The 22,681-nt window shown below is 47.0% G+C and overlaps 1 protein-coding gene across 2 annotated transcripts in view; it reads left to right on the top strand.

Annotated features, from left to right (window-relative positions):
- LOC142258717 (uncharacterized) overlaps positions 1-8,838 on the top strand; it is a 491,515-nt gene extending 482,677 nt beyond the window's left edge. For both annotated transcript variants that reach the window (XM_075331334.1, XM_075331333.1), the window contains one exon: positions 7,026-8,838. In XM_075331334.1, the coding sequence (XP_075187449.1) occupies positions 7,026-8,689 (1,664 nt within the window). In that variant the 3' untranslated portion in view covers positions 8,690-8,838. The remainder of the gene's footprint in view (positions 1-7,025) is intronic.
- Positions 8,839-22,681: the final 13,843 nt, after the last annotated feature.

The following is a 22,681-nucleotide window of genomic DNA, read 5'->3' on the forward strand; positions in this document are numbered from 1 at the left end:
ATTCCGCTCTCATTTGCTGGTGGTGTGGTGAAGTCTGGCCCAATCCAACCCTTGTTCATCTTGATCAGAGTCAGCCTGTCAGCATTTTCAGTTGACAGGCGGGTGCGTTTATCTGTAATGATTCCACCTGCGGCACTAAAAACACGCTCTGACAAAACGCTAGCGGCAGGGCAGGCCAGGACTTCCAAGGCGTAGAGAGCCAATTCATGCCACGTGTCCAGCTTGGATACCCAATAATTGTAAGGCACAGAGGAATGTCGAAGTACAGTTGTTCGATCTGCAAGGTACTCCTTCAGCATCTGGGCAAACTTAGGATTTCTTGTGGCACTACCCCGCACCTCAGGGGCTGTGGTACGTGAGGGGCTGAGAAAACTGTCCCACATCTTAAAGACTGTTCCCCTACCTCTGGCGGATTGGACTTGTGCCTCTCTCGGCTGTACGCCTCGGTTGTCCACTGATTCCTGACCTATGCCGCTAGCGTTTTGTGAGGGGAATGCTTTGCCTACTTCCGTGACTATGGCCTTCCGGAACTGCTGCATTTTGGTTGACCTCTCCTCCACGGGAATAAGAGACAAAAAGTTCTCCTTGTAGCGTGGGTCTAACAGTGTTACCAACCAGTAATGATTGTCGGCCAAGATGTTCTTAACGCGAGGGTCACGAGACAGGCAGCTTACCATAAAGTCAGCCATGTGCGCCAGACTCTTAACAGCCAGGACTTCAGTAGCCTGACCAACAAGATGACTGAACATGCTGTCCTCCTCCTCCTCCTCCTCCTCCTCCTCCTCATCTACCCTGTCCTCTGGCCAGCCACGCTGAACCGAGGATATGACTGGTGTGCATATCATATCCTCAATTTGGCCGGAGAGTTGCTCCATGTCTTCATCCTCCTCCTCGTCATAGTCCTCCACTGCACGTTGTGATGAGACGAGGCTGGGCTGTGTGTTATCACCCACACCCACTACTGTTTCTTGCTGCAACTCATCGCGCTCCGCCTGCAATGCATCATGTTTGTTTTTCAGCAGAGACCGTTTTAGAAGGCAGAGTAGCGGTATGGTGACGCTAATAATGGCGTCATCACCACTCACCATCTTGGTGGAGTCCTCAAAGTTTTGGAGGATGGTACATAGGTCTGACATCCATCTCCACTCCTCAGGTGTTATGTGTGGAGTTTGACCCATTTCCCGACGGCTTAGGTGATGCAGGTACTCAACAACTGCCCTCTTCTGCTCACAAATCCTGACCAACATGTGCAGAGTTGAATTCCAACGCGTGGGGACATCACACACCAGTCTGTGAGCCGAAAGATGCAAACGGCGCTGAAAGCCGGCAAGGCCGGCTGAAGCAGTAGGTGACTTTCGAAAATGTGCAGACAGGCGGCGAACTTTTACCAGCAGATCAGACAGCTCTGGGTATGACTTTATAAACCGCTGAACCACGAGGTTGAGCACATGGGCCACGCATGGAACATGTGTCAGCTGGCCTCGCCTCAAAGCCGCCACCAGGTTCCGGCCATTGTCACACACGACCTTTCCTGGCTTTAGGTTCAGAGGTGTGAGCCAGTGATCTGCCTGCTGTTTCAGAGCTGTCCACACCTCTTCTGCATTGTGGGGTTTGTCACCGATGCAGATTAGCTTCAGCACAGCCTGTTGCCGCTTCGCCGAGGCAGTGCTGCAGTGCTTCCAGCTTGGGACTGGTGTGGAGGGTACAGTGGATGAGGATGCGCAGGAGGAGGAGGAGGCTGAAGAGCATGACATTCCTGAGCTGTAGAGTGTGGGTGAAAAACTGACTGAGGTAGGGCCTGCAAACCTTGGTGTGGGAAGGACGTGTTCCGTCCCTCGCTCAGACTGGGTCCCAGCTTCCACAATATTAACCCAGTGTGCCGTCAACGAGATGTAGCGGCCTTGCCCACAAGCACTTGTCCACGTGTCTGTGGTTAGGTGGACCTTGGGTGAAACAGCGTTGTTCAGGGCACGTGTGATGTTTTGTGACACGTGGTTATGCAACGCGGGGACGGCACACCGGGAGAAATAGTGGCGGCTGGGGACCGAGTAACGTGGGACAGCTGCCGCCATCAGGTCGCGGAATGCTTCTGTCTCCACCAGCCTAAAAGGCAACATTTCCAGCGCAAGCAGTCGCGAAATGTTAGCATTTAGAACTGTGGCATGTGGGGTGTTGGCAGTGTATTTGCGCCTGCGTTCAAAGGTTTGCTGAATGGATAACTGAACGCTGCGCTGGGACAAGGACGTGCTTGATGATGGTGTTCTTTCTGCGTAGGCAACTGTAGGTGCAGGAGTGGAGGAGGCTTGTTCGCAGGCAGCATGGACAGGGGATTGGCTCGCATGCACAACCAGCGAAGACGTAGCAGTGACATCAGCAAGCACTGCTCCTCGACTCTGTTGTACTTCCCACAAAGTCGGGTGCTTGGCTGACATGTGCCTGATCATGCTGGTGGTGGTCAGGCTGCTAGTTTTGGTACCCCTGCTGATGCTGGCACGGCAGGTGTTGCAAATGGCCTTTTTAGAATCATCTGGAGCCAACTTAAAAAACTGCCAGACTCGGGAAGACCTAACATTTGTACAGGCACCTTGTGTCGTCGTGTTGTTCCGGGGAACGGTTGCCTGACTTCTGCCTGGGGCCACCACCCTGCTTCTTACTGCCTGTTGTGATGCTACGCCTCCCTCCCCCTGTGCACTGCTGTCCTCGCTCTGCATATCCTCCTGCCAGGTTGGGTCAGTTACTGGATCATCCACCACGTCGTCTTCCTCTTCCGCACCCTGCTCCTCCTCCTGACTTCCTGACAATTGTGTCTCATCATCGTCCACCACTTGTTGAGACACGTTGCCAACTTCGTGAGAACGTGGCTGCTCAAATATTTGGCCATCTGTACAGACGATCTCCTCATGACCCACTTCAATATGAGCTGGCGAGAGGCCAGAATGTGTGAATGGAAACGTGAACAGCTCTTCCGAGTGTCCAAGTGTGGGATCATTAATGTCCGAGGAGGACGTGTACTCAGCCTGGTGGTAGGAAGGAGGATCAGGTTCAGAAATGTGCGGTGCAGTATCACGGCTACTGACACTTGACCGTGTGGAAGACAGAGTGTTTGTGGTGGTGCCAATCTGACTGGAAGCATTATCTGCTATCCAACTAACAACCTGTTGACACTGGTCTTGGTTCAAGAGCGGTGTACTGCTGCGGTCCCCAAGAATTTGGGACAGGACGTGCGAGCGACTAGATGTGGCCCTTTGTTGTGGCGAAATTAGAGCTTGCCCACGACCTCGGCCTCTGCCTGCACCACCATCACGTCCACTTCCTTGTTCCTTGCCAATGCCCTTGCGCATTTTGCAATGCTGTGCTGACGTGTATTCACTACTTGTGCGTTATATCAAAGTTTGTGGAAATTGCACACAAGTGCACCTGTACGCTGCCACCGACAGGCACACACGTGCGGTTTTAAAAACCAAGCACGGACGCACTAAGAACCTAACAGGTTTTTTTGGGGAGCGACAATTACAGACAAGTCAGACACTATCTGGACTGTTTTAGACTGTGTACACCAGCCCCAGATATGATGAAGGCTGGTATACGGTCACCACTAGGAATGGCTATATATACCCTGCCTGCCTGCCTGCCTGCCTGCCTGTATACTGGTACAATAGTCCTGACAAGGACTCTTCTGGTCACTAGCCTGTATTCAGACCTGGCTATACCCTGCCTGTATATAGCAACAATAGTCCTGAGAAGGACTCTGCTACTGTACTCCGACCTGGCTATACCCTGCCTGCCTGTATACAACTAGAATAGTCCTGAGAAGGACTTTTGGTCACACTGTTTGCAGCCCTGCAACTGAAAAAGCTATAAAGGGCCGCAAAGCTTTCCCTGAATCAGCGACACTCTCCCTGCACTGACTGTCTGGATAGCTGTGAGCAGAGCACAGCGCGCCGGCCGGTATAAAGGCTCGGTCACGCTGTGCAGGCCGGCCAATCACTGCAATTCCACAACTAACAGGGCTGTAGCATTGCAGTGGTCTGCCAGCCAATCCCTGCATGAGGGCTGGCTCTCAAAAGAGCGCCAACATGCAGGGATGAAGACCACGAGTACAGCACGAGTATCGCGAGATTACTCGGTCCCCGCCGAGCAGCCCGAGTACAGCGATACTCGTGCGAGTACCGAGTAGTTACAAGCATGCTCGCTCATCACTAGTTGAGAACAAAGCTAAAACCTGACAACTTGGACAACCACTCCATTCAAGACACAAAAGCATCTAACTGTGTTATCAATCTCTCGGATTATAAAGGAAAGAAAGTGGAACTTGCTGTGCTTTCTAGGGTACTCTCATTTTGTCCTACTAAAGCTCTAGACAAAACTGAACTCTGCAGGAACATGGAAGATTACTTCAGGAGACTACGTCTGAGGGAATATTTTAACGATGCAGATGTTGCAGAATCCACCCAGACTGAAGGAAGACGGATCTTGACAACCAGGAAAAGGTCAGATTGGACACCTCCACCAGAACACAACCCTTATTTGGATAACTATATAGACCCTTTCAGACATTTGGTAAAATCCACTATTCTAGACACACAGGAGGCAATGATCCAACATCAGTGCCCAGGAGAGAAGGGCCATAAAATCTTTGAAAACCAACAAAGAAATCATTATTAAACCTGCAGACAAGGGGGGTGCAATAGTCATGATAAACAAATCAGACTACATGAATGAAGCACATAGACAACTGATGGACACACGCTACTATAAAAAATTGGAGTCTGACCTTACACAGGACTATTATAAGGAACTTAAGAAGTTGGTCTCTTGTCTGCCTGACATATCCTCAATAGCTGATGAACTGATACCGGTAAGTCCAAGAATAGGCACATTCTACATGCTTCCCAAAATTCACAAATCTGGAAATCCAGGAAGACCCATCATTTCATGTGTGGGCACCCTCACTGAACAAGTCTCTGGATGGGTAGAGGGTATCCTTAAACCCTTGGTAAGGGATACATCCAGGACACTACTGACCTATTGAGAAAACTGTCAGCAATAGGTTCTCTACCACAGGGAACCATCCTTGCCACCATGGATGTGGAATCCTTGTACACTAATATTACACACCAGGATGGATTGAATGCCTGCAAAGTCTTCCTGGAAAATACAGGAACTGATGCCGATTCTGTAGTGAAGCTTACAAAATTCATCCTCACCCATAATTACTTTGCATTTGACAATAAGATATATTTACAGGAGACTGGGACTGTAATGGGAAGCAAAATGGCACCACAATATGTAAATCTTTTCATGGCCAAGCTTGAGAGTGACTTTTTATCCTCTTGTCCTATCTGGCCTCTGGCCTACTACCGTTACATTAACGATATATTTAATCATCTGGACAGAGTCTGAGGAGCAGCTGAAGACCTTCCATGAACACTTTAATCCGTTTCATCCCACCATCAACCTAACCCTCAACTACTCCTGCACTGAAATCAACTTCTTGGACACCATCATTAAACTATGGAACAATGAAATAGAGACATCCCTGTACAAGAAGCCAATTGACCGTCCAACATCCCTGAAATGGGACAGTTTTCATCCAAAACACACAAACTATTGTATACAGCCAGGCTATCCGGTACAATTGGATATGTTCCAACAGTACAGATAGAGACAATCACCTTGAGGGCCTCAGAAAGACCTTTATGAATCAAGGCTACCACCCAAGAACAATTGAAAACCAGATTACAAGAGCCACGAGAATATCAAGAAACCATCTCCTACATTATAAAACTAAAGAAGAAAACAACCGGGTCCCTCTTGCAATCACAATCCACATCTGGAGGTGTTAAGAGGAGCTACACGGAAACTACACCCATTAGTGCAAAAAGATGCCCAGTTAAAATCTATTTTTCCAGCCCCCCCACTTCTGTGTTTTAGACAGCCCCCAAATCTAAGAAGCTTCATTGTCAGAAGCTCCCTGTCCTCTCCAACAACTACAAGAACACTTCCCTTCAACCAGAAAAAAATGTAAGACCTGTCCATTTATATTGACAACGGACAAGATAAAGATTCCCAGATCATATCAGGACTACAAGATCCCAGGTACCTTCAGCTGCACCACAACCAATGTGGTGTACTTAATTATATGTACTAAATGTCCAACTGGGGTCTGTATGTAGGGGAGACAGGACAACAGCTCAGGAAGAGGATGAATTCATTCAGAGCAGGAATGATGAATGTGTCTCATGGATTCATGTCTTTTTACATCAATTAAGAGATGTGCTCCTCAGACCATCCGGGGGCATCACAGCCCTGGACCAGACAACCTCAATCAGAGGTCAATAAAACTTTCACACTGAACTGCAACAATATTTATGGCCACAGCAGTTTGTCCTCTTGCCATAGTGATAGTTCTGCTTCACATAACTTGTTTTATTTACTGCCCCATCCTATGTCCTGTTGTGTATAAATATGTGACTCTTCAGATTGTGTTATATTGAGCCTGAAGAAGAGACCTGAGTAGTCTCGAAAGCTTGCTATTATTACCATCTTTTCAGTTAGCCATTAAAAGGTATCAAGCACTGAGGACTTCAGTTCTTTTAAACAATTTTTTTCTCTACTGGCTAACACGGTACAAAGATCTATTTTACCTGTACATAAATGAAGAATCTCACTTTGCAAATATATCTAAAGCAGTAATGCAATGCCTATGTCGTTTTACTCGTTTTTCTCATTACCTATGTATTAATCCCTTTTTTCTAATATTTCTACAGCAGTAATGCAATGCCAAAGTATCCTTATATTATTGAGTGCCACTGGATATGATTTTGTAGATATGTTTTATTGAATGTCGTTTTGAGCACTTCGAAGGGTGCAGTTTTTAAAATGTCATTTTGGGTATTTACTGTCACATAGGCCTTTTAAAGTAGAACACTACACACTTTGGAATTTGTATGGATTTATGTGTGTCTGTGTATGTTTGAGGTTATATTATTAAAAGCTTATAACTTCAATTTTATTTATGGCAGATGACTGTACCAGGAGTCCCACACAGAATGCTAAGGGAAGTGAAAGTAACAAAGAAGCAAAGCCATATTCATGTTCAGAATGTGAGAAATGTTTTACTCAGAAATCAAAACTCATTACACATGAGAGAATTCACACAGGAGAGAAGCCATATTCATGTTCAGAATGTGGAAAATGTTTTTCTCTGAAATCAAATCTCATTACACATGAGAGAATTCACACAGGAGAGAAGCCATATTCATGTGCAGAATGTGGAAAATGTTTTGCTCAGAAATCAAGTCTTGTTAGACATGAGAGAATTCACACAGGAGAGAAGACATATTCATGTGCAGAATGTGGGAAATGTTTTGATCAGAAATCAAATCTTATTACACATGAGAGAATTCACACAGGAGTGAAGCCATATTCATGTTCAGAATGTGGGAAATGTTTTGCTCATAAATTGGCTCTCATTACACATGAGAGAAATCACACAGGAGAGAAGCCATATTCATGTTCAGAATGTGAGAAATGTTTTGATCGGAAATCAAATCTTATTACACATGAGAGAATTCACACAGGAGAGAAGCCATATTCATGTTCAGAATGTGGGAAATGTTTTGATCAGAAATCAAATCTTATTACACATGAGAGAATTCACACAGGAGAGAAGCCATATTCATGTTCAGAATGTGAGAAATGTTTTGCTCATAAATTGTCTCTCATTACACATGAGAGAAATCACACAGGAGAGAAGCCATATTCATGTTCAGAATGTGAGAAATGTTTTGATCGGAAATCAAATCTTATTACACATGAGAGAATTCACACAGGAGAGAAGCCATATTCATGTTCAGAATGTGGGAAATGTTTTGATCAGAAATCAAATCTTATTACACATGAGAGAATTCACACAGGAGTGAAGCCATATTCATGTTCAGAATGTGGGAAATGTTTTGCTCATAAATTGGCTCTCATTACACATGAGAGAAATCACACAGGAGAGAAGCCATATTCATGTTCAGAATGTGAGAAATGTTTTGCTCATAAATTGGCTCTCATTACACATGAGAGAAATCACACAGGAGAGAAGCCATATTCATGTTCAGAATGTGAGAAATGTTTTGCTCAGAAATCAGCTCTCATGACACATGAGAGATTTCACACAGGAGTGAAGCCATATTCATGTTCAGAATGTGAGAAATGTTTTGCTTTGAAATCAGATCTTGTTAAACATGAGAGAATTCACACAGGAGAGAAGCCATATTCATGTTCAGAATGTGGGAAATGTTTTGCACAGAAATCAGAACTTGTTCAACATTTGAGAATTCACACAGGAGAGAAGCCATATTCATGTTCAGAATGTGAGAAATGTTTTGCTCATAAATTGGCTCTCATTACACATGAGAGAAATCACACAGGAGAGAAGCCATATTCATGTTCAGAATGTGGGAAATGTTTTGATCGGAAATCAAATCTTATTACACATGAGAGAATTCACACAGGAGAGAAGCCATATTCATGTTCAGAATGTGGGAAATGTTTTAATCGGAAATCAGATCGTGTTGCACATGAGAGAATTCACACAGGAGAGAAGCCATATTCATGTTCAGAATGTGGGAAATGTTTTGCTTTGAAATCACTTCTTATTAGACATGAGAGAATTCACACAGGAGTGAAGCCATAGTCATTAATAGATTGTCTGCTTTAGTAAATAGTAAAAGTCTATTAATATCTGTTAACAAAGAGTTCATTTTATGTCATTACGGTTGTGTACTTTTTATAATGGATCATTTAAAAATAAAATAAAAAATAAATCTTTATTTTTATATAGCGCTAACATATTCCGCAGCACTTTACTACATCAGGAACACTGTCCCCATTGGGGCTCCCAATCTAAGGTTCCTATCTTTATGTCTTTGGAATGTGGGAGGAAACCCACGCAAACACGCGGAAAACATACAAACTCCTTGCCAGTGATGAGCGAGTACTAAAAAGCTCGGGTACTCGAGGCTCGGGCCGAGCATCCCAAGATACTCGTGTACTCGGCCCGATTACCGAGCCCAATGTTAACCTATGGGAGACCCGAGTATTTTTGTGAAATGACCCCCGGCAGCATGTAGAAACCCTAAAAATGTCACAAAAGTCTCAGAAGAGTGCTCAAATGACATGGCAACAGCATGGGGAAGACCCCTTGAAGCATTTATCACTCAAAAGTCACAGCTGTGAACAATTTTGTCCGCGTTTTACGCCATTTTTACGGACTCACCAGAAAACCTTCCAAAATGACACCAAAATGAATTTTCATGGCGGAAATGTTAAGGGCACATACCCAATAGTGAGATAGAGCTTGTGTATGTTACTTTTTGAGATTAATACATGAAAGCAGGGCCGGATTAAGGTTGGTGGGGGCCCCTGGGCAGAAAATCTGGTGGGGGCCCCATAAACGTTAACATCCGTCACTTATACACAGTACAATACAGACACAGTCCAGGATCACTCACAGCCGTCACTTATACACACAGTACAATACAGATACAGTCCAGGATCACTCACAGCAGTCACGTATACACAGAAAGTAGAGTTACTCACATATTTTTTTATTCATCCCAATGTTAAGGCAGCCAGGGCCGGCTCCAGGTTTTTGTGGTCCCCGGTTGAGTCTCAGTGGGCCCCATCCACACACAGACACGCACATACACATACAGGCATACGTACATATACATATTTGAAGAAAAAAAATCACAAAAATACATTTAAACAGACAAATATATGCACAGTCATATACACTGACACACATGCAGACACAGACGCATTACAGGTGTTAATATGGAGAAGTCACAAGCAGCATCACTCACCTCCCCCGCTTGTTTCCGTCCAGCTCCTCCAGGACATGTGGCTGTGTTGCATGATGGCCATCACTAACAGATATGACTGCACACCATGCACACTGACACATCACTTCTGTATATACATCACAGGAGGGGCTAGGGCCTACAATATATACATTACAGGAGGGGCAGGGGGCATAGACGTTACTGGGGGGGGGGGCATAGATGTTGCTGGAGTGGCAAACAGCTCTGGTGGCGTACACATTACTGGGATGTGTGGCTTAGCGCTCTGGGGTGCTGCACAGACTGCTCTGATTCATATATACACACACACAGCTCTGCTTCACACACATACACAGCTCTGCTTCACACACACACACACAGCTCTGCTACACACACACACAGCTCTGCTTCACACACACACACAGCTCTGCTTCACACACACAGCTCTGCTTCACACACACACAGCTGCTTCACACACAGCTCTGCTTCACACACACAGCTCTGCTTCACACACACACACACACACAGCTCTGCTTCACACACACACACACACAGCTGCTTCACACACACAGCTCTGCTTCACACACACACAGCTCTGCTTCACACACACACAGCTCTGCTTCACACACACAGCTCTGCTTCACACACACAGCTCTGCTTCACACACACAGCTCTGCTTCACACACACACAGCTCTGCTACACACACACACAGCTCTGCTTCTCACACACACACACACACACACAGCTCTGCTTCACACACACACAGCTCTGCTTCACACACACACAGCTCTGCTTCACACACACACACATCTGCTTCACACACACACACCTCTTTCTTCAGCTCTGCTTCACACACACACATCTTTCTTCAGCTCTGTTTCACACACACAGCTCTGCTTCACACACACACACACACACATCTGCTTCACACACACACACATCTTTCTTCAGCTCTGTTTCACACACACACACATCTTTCTTCAGCTCTGTTTCACACACACAGCTCTGCTTCTCACACACACACCTTTCTTCAGCTCTGCTTCACACACACACACAGCTCTGTTTCACACACAGCTCTGTTTCACACACTCACAGCTCTGTTTCACACACACAGCTCTGCTTCACACACCTTTCTTCAGCTCTGCTTCACACACACATCTTTCTTCAGCTCTGTTTCACACACACAGCTCTGATTCACACACACACACACAGCTCTGATTCACACACACACACACACACACACACCTTTCTTCAGCTCTGTTTCACACACACACAGCTCTGTTTCACACACACACAGCTCTGTTTCACACACACACACACACACACACAGCTCTGTTTCACACACACACACACACACACACACACACACACACAGCTCTGTTTCTCACACACACACACACACACACAGCTCTGTTTCTCTCACACACACACACAGCTCTGTTTCACACACACACAGCTCTGTTTCACACACACACACACAGCTCTGCTTCACACACACAGCTCTGCTTCACACACACACATCTGCTTCACACACACAGCTCTGCTTCACACACACACACATCTGCTTCACACACACACACATCTTTCTTCAGCTCTGCTTCACACACACACATCTTTCTTCAGCTCTGTTTCACACACACAGCTCTGCTTCACACACACACACCTTTCTTCAGCTCTGCTTCACACACACACACACACACACACACAGCTCTGTTTCACACACAGCTCTGTTTCACACACACACAGCTCTGTTTCACACACACACAGCTCTGTTTCACACACACAGCTCTGCTTCACACACACAGCTCTGCTTCACACACCTTTCTTCAGCTCTGCTTCACACACACATCTTTCTTCAGCTCTGTTTCACACACACAGCTCTGATTCACACACACACAGCTCTGATTCACACACACACCTTTCTTCAGCTCTGCTTCACACACACAGCTCTGTTTCACACACACACAGCTCTGTTTCACACACACACACACACACACACAGCTCTGTTTCACACACACACAGCTCTGTTTCACACACACACAGCTCTGTTTCTCACACACACACACAGCTCTGTTTCTCACACACACACACACACACACAGCTCTGTTTCTCACACACACACACACAGACACAGCTCTGTTTCTCACACACACACACACACACACACACACACACACACACACACACACAGCTCTGTTTCTCTCACACACACACACAGCTCTGTTTCTCTCACACACACACACACGCAGCTCTGCTTCACACACCACACATCTTTCTTCAGCTCTGCCCTTACCTGCTCTGATGCCATCCTCCTGCTGCTCCGGTATAGGCCGCCGTCCTCCTGCTGCTGTTCCGGTGCCGCGGCCATCCTCCTGCTCCGGTGAGTCTCCTCTCCTGGCCACGGCGCCGGTCGTCTCATCCGCGGCCTCGGCGCCGGTCTTCTCATCCGCGGCCTGGGCGGCGTCCTGCTGTGACGGCCGCGGCATTGGACCCCGCAGCAGAGCAGGGAGCAGGCAAACCTCTGACCCCGGAAGTACAAACTACTTCCGGGGTCAATCAGCGTCCTGCGACCGGAGTTTGTTTTTGCGTCTTAGAGACGCACATACAAATAAATGTAGGTGCGCGCACCTCTCCCCCCCCGAAAACACAGCTGATTTATTAGACTGTCTTTACGGAGGGGGAGAGGGTGTGAAGAAAAAAAAAAAAAAATTGCTGACGGGTGGCAAGTATGGCCCTGGTGGTGGGGGCCCCCTTGGAAGCTCTTATGGTGGGGGCCCCGGGGCTGAAGCCCCGCCTGCCCCGCCTATAATCCAGCCCTGCATGAAAGATTTTACATAAAACATTGTGTGGCACTCCGATGTCCAAAACGCACGTTTTGTGCTTTTTACTAACTATGTCGGTCATTTTTTTTTTTCATTCTATCTCCCGTCGGTCGGTCTCGCTCTGTCTGTCTCTCTCTGTCTTGTCTGTCCCCATCTCACAGTCTGTCGGTCATTCTCCCCCCTCTCTCTTACTTACCGTTCCCCAATCACTGCTGCGGCGCTGCACGGCTGTTCACTAAACTCCGGCGGCTTTTCCTCTTTTGAAAAAGCCGGCCGCTCATTAAACAATCTCGTAATCCCTGTTTTCCTGCTTTTCGGCGCCTATGATTGGTTGCAGTGAGACACGCCCCCCACGCTGAGTGACAGGTGTCTCACTGCACCCAAACACAGCAGCCGGTGTGTGTGTGTATACTGTGCAGTGAAATAAATAATTAAATAAAACGGCGTGCGGTCCCCCCAATTTTAATACCAGCCAGATAAAGCCATACGGCTGAAGGCTGGTATTCTCAGAATGGGGAGCTCCACGTTATGGGGAGCCCCCCACCCTAACAATATCAGTCAGCAGCCGCCCAGAATTGCCGCATACATTATATGCGACAGATCTGGGACTGTACCCGGCTCTTCACGATTTACCCTAGTGCGTTGGCAAATCGGGGTAAGTAGTAGTAACAAGCATACTCGCTCATCACTACTCCTTGCAATTGTTGTCCTTGGTGGGATTCGAACCCAGGACCCCAGCGCTGCAAGACTGCAGTGCTAACCACTGAGCCACCGTGCCGCCCGTTTACAAATGATCTTTTTACACATTTTTAATTTGATAGAGAATTTTTTTTTTTTTGTTATAGCCAAGCTGTACGCTTTATTCATCCATTTGTATATTGCTTGAATGAGAGCAGAATCCATTTTGTTAAATCTACACTCCATTTTGTCTTTGTGTAAGAGCCTGTACTGTGTCTCCCCTGGTGTAATGCAACAGAGACCCCTCTGTTTACTTTAGATAAGGACTTGTATAGTTTCAGTTTCTTTGTTAAAAGTAAAGTTCAGGAATGTGAAACTAAAAGTTTATATAGTCTTATAGAAATTAGTGATGATGATGTAATCTTTTATTTGTTTGAGACAAAGGGAGAGCTACTTCTGATACTTTATTGTTTCAGAGGGGTGTCTTCTATACATACATACATGATCTTTATAATTTAATTAGGACAACTCACGCAAAATCTTATATGTCCCATGCTGATTGGCAACAATAAATCTGGTGCCTGAACAGCGACCCACTATTTTTGAGAACCGCTGATCCAACCACCTTGCCTTCCTCAGAAAGACAACTCAAGTTGTATCAAAAGGTAAGAAGCTTATTCTCCCAATATTCGAATTTGATACGTGGACAATTTAGCAAATTTTCCCACCTGCAAAGAATGGAAAGGGCTGTAATTTTTATTGTAGGTAACTTCAACTGTGACAGAATAAAGAAACAATATAGAAAATTACATTGCATGATCTTTAAATAATGAATTTAGATTTTATTACGTTAAATAAATATTTGATACAATGGAAATACAGCACTTAGCAATTGGTACAAAAACCTTTGTTTGCAGTTAGGCTAGTTTCACACTTGCGTTGAACGGCATCCGTTGCATTGCGTTGTGTGACGGATGCCTTGCAAATAGTGTGATAATAAAGGCAACGGATTTGTCACGAACAGCCGGGGAAGTCACTCAGAAATCCGCAGCTGTTCACTGATTTGTCACACACGACTACTCTCTAGCGCCCCCCTTGTCTGCAGGCCACTTTTGGTACTGCAGAACAATGCATAAGATGGGGCTGCTGAGCTGATAATGCCAAATATTGGAGGTCTCACAGCAAGGGTAAATGTATATATCCCCGATTCCTGCTAATGGAATATTTATATACCTCGGTACCCTTAATGATAGCACTCCAATAATTCTATGCAAAAGAATTACGCTGCCACCACCCAGACTTTCTACAGGTAGCTGGGGACCCGTTTCAGATAGCATAAGGCCCTTCGGGTTTTTGGATTCGTATATAAAGCATAAGGAAAGAAACTCTTAAATTTTTTATATATTTAATCCAAAAATAGGCAGTGTTTAAAGAATATACAAGAATTTACAAAAGGGAACAATACACATTTCGGCATAGACAGTTACATTAAAATAAAAGGTATAAAAGTGAAACTTACTAAGCTTGTGCCATAGAAGGGACGTCTGCTTAGGGAGTGGAGGGAACTCCAAGAGAAGAAGATGTTATAATCAGCCAGCATCACCCTTCATGATGCCTTCCAAAGTACTGACTGACTGGCCCCTGAGAGGCTTAGGTGACCCCCCTTGTCTGTGACATCATTTTACAATCTTTGTGGGCTGTGCTTGAGATGGTTACAAAGCTTCTTAATTCTAGGATTTTTCATATCTTTGCTCCTGGGCCACTCAGGTGCAAGATATTAGCGTCATATTTAATATCTCGATTTTTCATTTACATTGATGCCAAACACACCGCCTCTAGTACAATTTTACTGGCCAATACTAATTTTTCGTGATTCCGGCGATTCCCCAGTAGAACTAGACGGTGCGTTGGGCTCAGCACTCCACAGGGATTCTGGAAATATGTTTTTCATTTTTCTGGCATTAACACAGCCCTTGTTACCTGCTTTGGAAGTTTTCCCGCCAATATAACAAAGAATTGTCTTTCTCTGAATCTTTTGGCTTTAGTTCTACCATCACCCAAAGTCATAAATACCTTAAGCTTCCAGGCCGATCAGATAATCGTCAAGACGACCTGTGGCTGGTGAAGAAGAGGAGGGGGATGAAGACCCTTCAACAGTTCTACATGACAGGATTCCTGTGAAATAACGCGTTGCGTTAACTTTTCTAGCCGAGAGAGAGCGCCCCCATCATCACGGCACACGCAGGCACTATCGCACTTATCATCATGGCACACGCAGGCACTACCACACTCATCATCTCCGCACACACAGGCGCTATCGCACCCATCATCACCGCACACCCACAGGCATTACCTCAGTGACGTCCCTGCTGACAGCGCGACTCAGTTCAGTTACTGTGTGGTGCTGACAGAGAGCGGTCGTGTTCTACGGCTGCTCCTGTCAGCTTCATGTAGCAGAGCTGGATGCGTCGCGGGACCTCGTGGATTACGCTGGACCTGGAAAGGTATTTGGGGGATTTTAATAAAGTGGGGAAAGAGGGTGTTTTTTGTCTTTTATTCCAAAGAAAGTATTTTTTTGGGTGTATGTGTTTATGAACTTTCACTTACAGGCTAATTATGGAATGTGTCTCATAGACGCCTGCCATGATTAACCTAGGTCCTAGGACTTAATGGCAGCTATGGGCTGCTGCCATTAACTCCTTATTACCCCGATTGCCACAGCACCAGGGCAATTCGTGATAAGCCGGGTAGAGTCCCGAGACTGTCGCATCTAATGGATGTGGCAATTCCGGGCTTCTGCCGGCTGTTATTTTTAGGCTGTGGGGCTCCCCATCCTGAGAATACCAGCCTTCAGCTGTGTGGCTTTAACTTGGCTGGTATCAAAATTGGGGGGGGACTGCTCGCCGTTTTTTTTAAATTTTTTTTTATTTATTGGACTGCACGATATAGACCCGCCCACTGACGGCTGTGATTGGATGCAGTGAGACAGCTGTCACTCAGCGTGGGGGCGTGACTGACTGCAACCAATCATAGGCACCGGTGGGCGGGGGAAGCAGTGAATACTAAATGGAATAATGAGCGTCTGGCATTTTCAAAAGAGAAGAAGCCGCCAGAGAAGTGTGACAGCCGTGCAGCGCCACGCCGGTGATCGGTGAGTATGAGAGAGGGAGAGACAAACCGACAGAGAGTTGGAGACCGAGAGAGAGAGAGCAAGACCAGGAGTGCTTTTAAACTATTTAGAACGTTCTGCTGGACATGCTGAGCATGCTCCGTAGAATGTGACCGAGTCCTGCACTGGAATCTGTCGCCAAACACATGGCGACGGCATCCAGCACCATAGACATTCATTATGCCTCGTAACGGATCCCAACGGAATCCTGCGGAGTGCCTTTTTTTTTTTTTTACAGCAACAAAAAACGCTACATTCAGCATTCCCTCCGCTCGACGATCACTGACGGTCAGTGACAAAACAACTGATGCGTCGCAGGACGGATGCAACGCAAGACCATCCGTTGCTATCCGTAGCTAATGGAAGTCTATGAGGAATAAACCGTGTCCTGCAACGGTTACTGTAATTCCTCAAGGCGGCGGATAGCAACGGATGCCGTTCAACGCAAATGTGAAACTAGCCTTACAGAGGTCAGATGTTTCCTACAGTTCTTGACCCAGTTAGCACACGCTGCAGCAGGGATTTTGATTCACTTCTCCATATAGATCTTCTCCAGATCTTTTAGGTTTCTGGGCTGTATTGCGTTTCAGTTCCTTACAAAGATTTTCTATTAGGCCTTAGGTCCTTAGTTGCCCTGTCTGTGTGTTTCGGGTCATTGTCATGCTGTATGGGGTACTTTGCACGCTGCGACATCGCTATTGCGATATCGTCGGGGTGAAATCGAAAGTGACGCACATCCGGCACCGGTAACTATGTCGCAACGTGTAAAGCCTAGATGCGCCGATAAACGATCGCAAAAGCGTCGTAATTCGGTGATCTGTGTAGCGTTGGACATTTTCATAATGTCTCACCAATTGGAGATACGATGTTGTTCCTCGTTCCTGCGGCAGCACACATCGCTGTGTGTGAAGCCGCAGGAGCGAGGAACATTTCCTTGCCTGCCTCCATCGGCTATGCGGAAGGACGGAGGTGGGCGGGATGTTTACGTGCCGCTCATCTCCGCCCCTCGGCTTTTAGTTGCCGCCTGCCGTGTGATGCCGCATGACCTGCCACCTTAGGAAGGAGGCAGTTAGCCGGCCAGAGCGACATCGCAGGGCAGGTAAGTGCGTGTGAAGTAGCTATCACAAGATATCGCATGTGCGACGGGGGCGGTACTATCGCGCTTGGCATCACTAGCATTGGCTAGCGATGTCGCAACGTGCAAAGTACCCCTAAGACTCAGCCACGATCCATCTTCAATGCTGTAATACTAATTCTAGTTTGGTCTCACTTGACCACATGACCGTCTCCCATGCCTCTCTGGATCATCCAGATGGTCATTGGAAAGATTCAAATGAGCCTGGATGTGCTGGCATGAGCAGGGGGACTCTGTGTGCCCTGCAGAATTTTAATCCATGAAGGCATAGTGTGTTACAGTAATATTTGAGAATGTGGTCCCAGTTCTCTTCAGGTCATTGACCAGGTCCTCCTGCGTAATTCTAGGCTGATTCTTGACCTTTCTCAGAATGATACTTACCCCCAAGAGGCGAGATCTTGCATGGAGCCCCAAACCGAGTAAGATTAACAGTCATTGAGGGACGTGCGTGCAGCAGAGCATTGGGAGGTGTGCGCGCTGCAGAGCATTGGGGGCCTGCATACGACAGAGCATTGGGGCGTGCGTGAGGCAAAGCATTGGGGGTGGGCCGTGCGTGTGGCAGAGCGTTGTGGGCGGGCGTGCGGTAGAAATTTGCGGGCTGGCATGCATGCAGCAGATCATTGAAGGCGGGCATGTAGCAGAGCATTGCTGGTATGGGTTGTGCAGAGCGCTATGTAAGGAGCACTATGCAGCTGTCCTTGGTGACACTAGATATTAGGATCATTTTGCGCTCACTAAGAAAATGGCTCCGCACTGTGATCCTTAACTTCATTCTCTGTTCTCCTTTTGGAAACACACAGAACAGAAGGCGGAGGTGACATCACACACATGGGCAGATTACACCCACTTTTACTGCAGTTGTAATGTGACCTAGTTATACAGTACAGTAGGTCTACAGTAGGATTTCAGCAGCTGCTCCCCCTAGTGCTTAAAAGTAAAATATCAAACATTTTATTTTTCTCTAGTCACCTTCCACGACAGCACACAGGAGGTTACCTCTCTACCCTAATAGGGACAGGAAACACAAAGAGGTTAAATAACCCCTTTTCCACCTCCCATCTCCAGTGTTGTTTCCTGTCCCTATGGGGCACGAAAAGGTGACCTGTGGTGCTTCCGTGGCTAGTGATGAGAACGTTGCATACATACTTCCTTACCAATCGGGCAACTGAGGTCTGAGCCAACTCGCTTCCTCCTCTATTGCTGCCTCCGTCTCATTCAGATTTGGGACCCGCCTGCCCCTCCTGCACCTCTTAGAGCTAAAGGTGGGTAGGCTGACTCGCCAAGGGCCTCCTTTAGCTCCTTGGCACCTCCTCTCTCACGGACGATGGCTTTGGGGCGAGTAGGAAGTGACGTCATCAGGGGTTCCTTACCAGCGTCACTTTCAGATTTCATACGCATGCGTGATTACAGCACTGTGGCGGTAAACCAGGCGCTCGCCCCGTTAGATGGCCTGCCCCCCCTCCCCCCCGACCGATGGTAGAGGTGGAATCACCCCATAGTGGGAAGCTGGGATATCATCCGGACCGAATAAAGATCCCGGTCAGAGCACTCTCCAGGCTGGACTGAGGATGGAGGGAGATCGCTCTACCCACTCTGCTTCTGTGGAGCCCAACACAGCCCCCGATTCAGTGAGTATACTGCAACTTGGGGGAATAGAAGAGTAAAGAATCTGGCTCAACCGTGATAATTGGTGCTCAGAAGTCAAAATTTAACCAAGAGAGAGAAAAGAACTTCAGCACTCAAAAGGAAAACAGTGGCAAATGTGTTTCTTTTGATAAAGATTGTTTTTATTAATGGCTCTTCATATGAAAAAAGAAAAGCGAAAAAACAGTTGTTGACGTTTCGGCTAATACAATAGCCTTTCTCAATAAACTGTCTATATATACAGGGTATAATCAAAAAAAATATATGCATGGAAAAACCTAGTCACCAGTTTAACAATTCCGTGGAATGTTATGAGAAGGATAGCAAGAGTCTGCTCTTGAAATCAGTTGACGATAATCATGCAGTAGTGAGATAAGCTGGGTTCACACTAAGCGACAGCGACAACGACGTCGCTGTTACGTCACCATTTTCTGTGACGTAACAGCGACCTTGTAAGTCGCTGTTATGATCGCTGCTTAGCTGTCAAACACAGCAGAAGCAGCAGCGATCATAACGTCGCTACATGTGCAGAGAGCAGGGAGCCACGCTTAGCGCTGGCTCCTTGCTCTCCTAGGTATAGTACACATCGGGTTAATTAACCCGATGTGTACTGCAGCCAGCTACATGTCACAGTGCAGAGAGCAGGGAGCCGCGCACACTGCTTAGCGCTGGCTCCTTGCTCTCCTTGCTACAGTATACATCGGGTTAATTACCCGATGTGTACTGCAGCCACATGTGCACAGAGCAGTAGCCGGCACTGGCAGTAAGAGCGGAGGCTGGTAACGAAGGTAAATATCGGGTAACCAGGGAAAGGTCTTCCCTTGGTTACCCGATGTTTACGCTGGTTACAGCTTAACGCAGCTGCCAGACGCCGGCTCCTGCTCCCTGCTCGCTTCATTTCATCGCTCTCTCGCTGTCACACACAGCGATGTGTGTGTCACAGCGGGAGAGTGACGACCAAAAAATGAAGCTGGACATCCAGCAACGACCGGCGACCTCACAGCAGGGGCCAGGTCGTTGCTGGATGTCACACACAGCGACAGCGACAGGACGTCGCTGCAACGTCACAGAAAATGGTGACGTAGCAGCGACGTCGTTGTCGTTGTCGCTGTGTGTGACACCAGCTATATATGCGGTCAGGAAATGACCTGTTATGAGAAAGATAGCAAGAGTCTGCTCTTGAACCCAGTCAATGGTAATACCAGTGATGGTATCTAGTGAGCACCTGATCCAAGGACAGAGTGAAGAAGACTGGTGACGAGGTTTTCCATGCATATTTTGTTTTATTATACCCTGTATACATAGATAGTTTACTGAGAGGCTATTGTATTAGCCGAAACGTCAACAACTGTTTTTTTTCTCTTCGTTTTTCATATGAAGAACCATTAAAAAAAAGCAATCTTTTTCAAAAGAAACACATTTTCCACTGTTTTTCCTTTTGAGTGCCGAAGTTTTTTTCTCTCTTGCAACTTGGGTGAAGGTCGGAAGAGATAAGAATGTGGCATCCAAGAAGGAAAAGACCTCCAGCCGTAAATGTGTTGTGTAGCAAGAGGCTTCCTTCGGGCCATAATAAGAGACTATGCCAACCCTGTACTGACTGAGTAGTCAGAGAGAAACAACCCTCCCTCATTGAAGAGTTAAGAAGCCTGGTACATCAGGAGGTTCAGTCTTCCCTAGCATCCTTCTCCCAGCGTCTTCCCATTGCAGCCGCAGCACCCAAGAAGAGGAAACTTAGCCTCATGGAGGAGTCAGAGTCAGACTCTTTAGAAGGTCCATCATCACTACCAGATGAGGTCATAGAGGAGAAGGTATCTCTTCAGTGGATAAAGTCGAGAACAAATATATCTTCTCCATGGATGAACTACTGGGAGCGGTGCGGGATACTATGGGGGTTGAGGAAAAGAAATCGGCCAGGTCAGTACAGGAGGAAATGTTTGGGGGTCTAAGAACCCAAAAGAAAGTAGGATTCCCGGTGCATGAGATCATCAGAGATATGATTCTCCAGGAGTGGGAAGCCCCAGAGAAGCGCCTTACCATTCCTTGGGTACGCGTTGGGCGGGCTTACGGTGGGCGATGCTGCACGTTTAAGGGTACTTTACATGCTGCGATATCGGTACCGATATCGCTAGCGAGCGTACCTGCCCCCGTCGTTTGTGCGTCACAGGCAAATCGCTGCCCGTGGCGCACAACCTCGCTTACACCCGTCACACATACTTACCTTCCCTGTGACGTCGCTGTTGCCAGCAAACCGCCTCCTTTCTAAGGGGGTGGTTCGTGCAGCGTCACTAAGTGGCCATCCAATAGCAGAGGAGGGGTGGAGATGAGCGGCCAGAACATGCCGCCCACCTCCTTCCTTCTTCTTTGCCGGTAGATGGAGGTAAGGAGACGTTCATCACACATAGCGATGTGTGTTGCCGCAGGAACGAGGAACAACATCGCTACTGACCAGACAACGATTTTTCATAAATAAACAACCTCTCTCAGACAAACGATTTTTGCCTCTTTTGCGATCGTTTAAGGTTGCTCCAGCCTGTCACACGCTGCGATGTCGCTAACAACGCCGGATGTGCGTCACAAACACCGTGACCCCGAAGATATATTGTTAGCGATGACGCAGCATATAAATGGCCCTTTAGGAAGCTTACACAGGGCAGGGCGTGTAGCTCCATGTTGGAGGGCCCTACACTTGCCGATACTACATGATGGGGCCACATCCGGGGTAGGGACTATAGGAACGAAGGATGAGGGCACATCCGGGATGAGGACTGTAGGATGCATGGATGGGGCACATCCGGGGTGGGGGCTATAGAAGTCCATGGCTTATCATATTTCCTTCAGCAGGATATATATTTTCTCTTCCTCCTTTATGGATTTGAAATCCCAGGAAGATATCATATTCTCCTGAAGTGAGTGTCTCACTGCTGAGTGTCCCTCACTGCTGAGTGTCCCTCACTGCTGAGTATTTGGTGCAGTGTAGCAGGAAGTGGATTTCATCCTCCATGGCCTCCAGGTCACTGTGTTGGCACAGTCTGTCCTCCCTGGGCTTGTAGCTCTACTTGTGTTGGAATTGATGGCTAGACTGTGAGCACTGAGTCTATATTGGCTCATAGTCCTGCGGTCTCTGGGAGTATCTCCATATATGGGGCCAGTTTGAAGTCTCAGATATGTGGACAGTTTCTGTGAGGTGTTGATAGTGGTCCTCCAGTCACTGACACCTCTCCTGGCCCTCGTCTACCATCTTCCTGATTCTGGCTTTTGTCAGGCTGCTGTGATTTTTCATTTTGTCCAGTTGAATTTGGGAGACCTGTGCCAAGGGTCCTGTTTCATCTGGATCACCTATATGCATCGGGGCTTTATGGTGATGGGAGCGTGGATTGCTATTTTGTAGGTGAGTCC

Source organism: Anomaloglossus baeobatrachus (assembly GCF_048569485.1).
Source record: "Anomaloglossus baeobatrachus isolate aAnoBae1 chromosome 3 unlocalized genomic scaffold, aAnoBae1.hap1 SUPER_3_unloc_2, whole genome shotgun sequence".
Lineage (NCBI taxonomy): Eukaryota > Metazoa > Chordata > Amphibia > Anura > Aromobatidae > Anomaloglossus > Anomaloglossus baeobatrachus.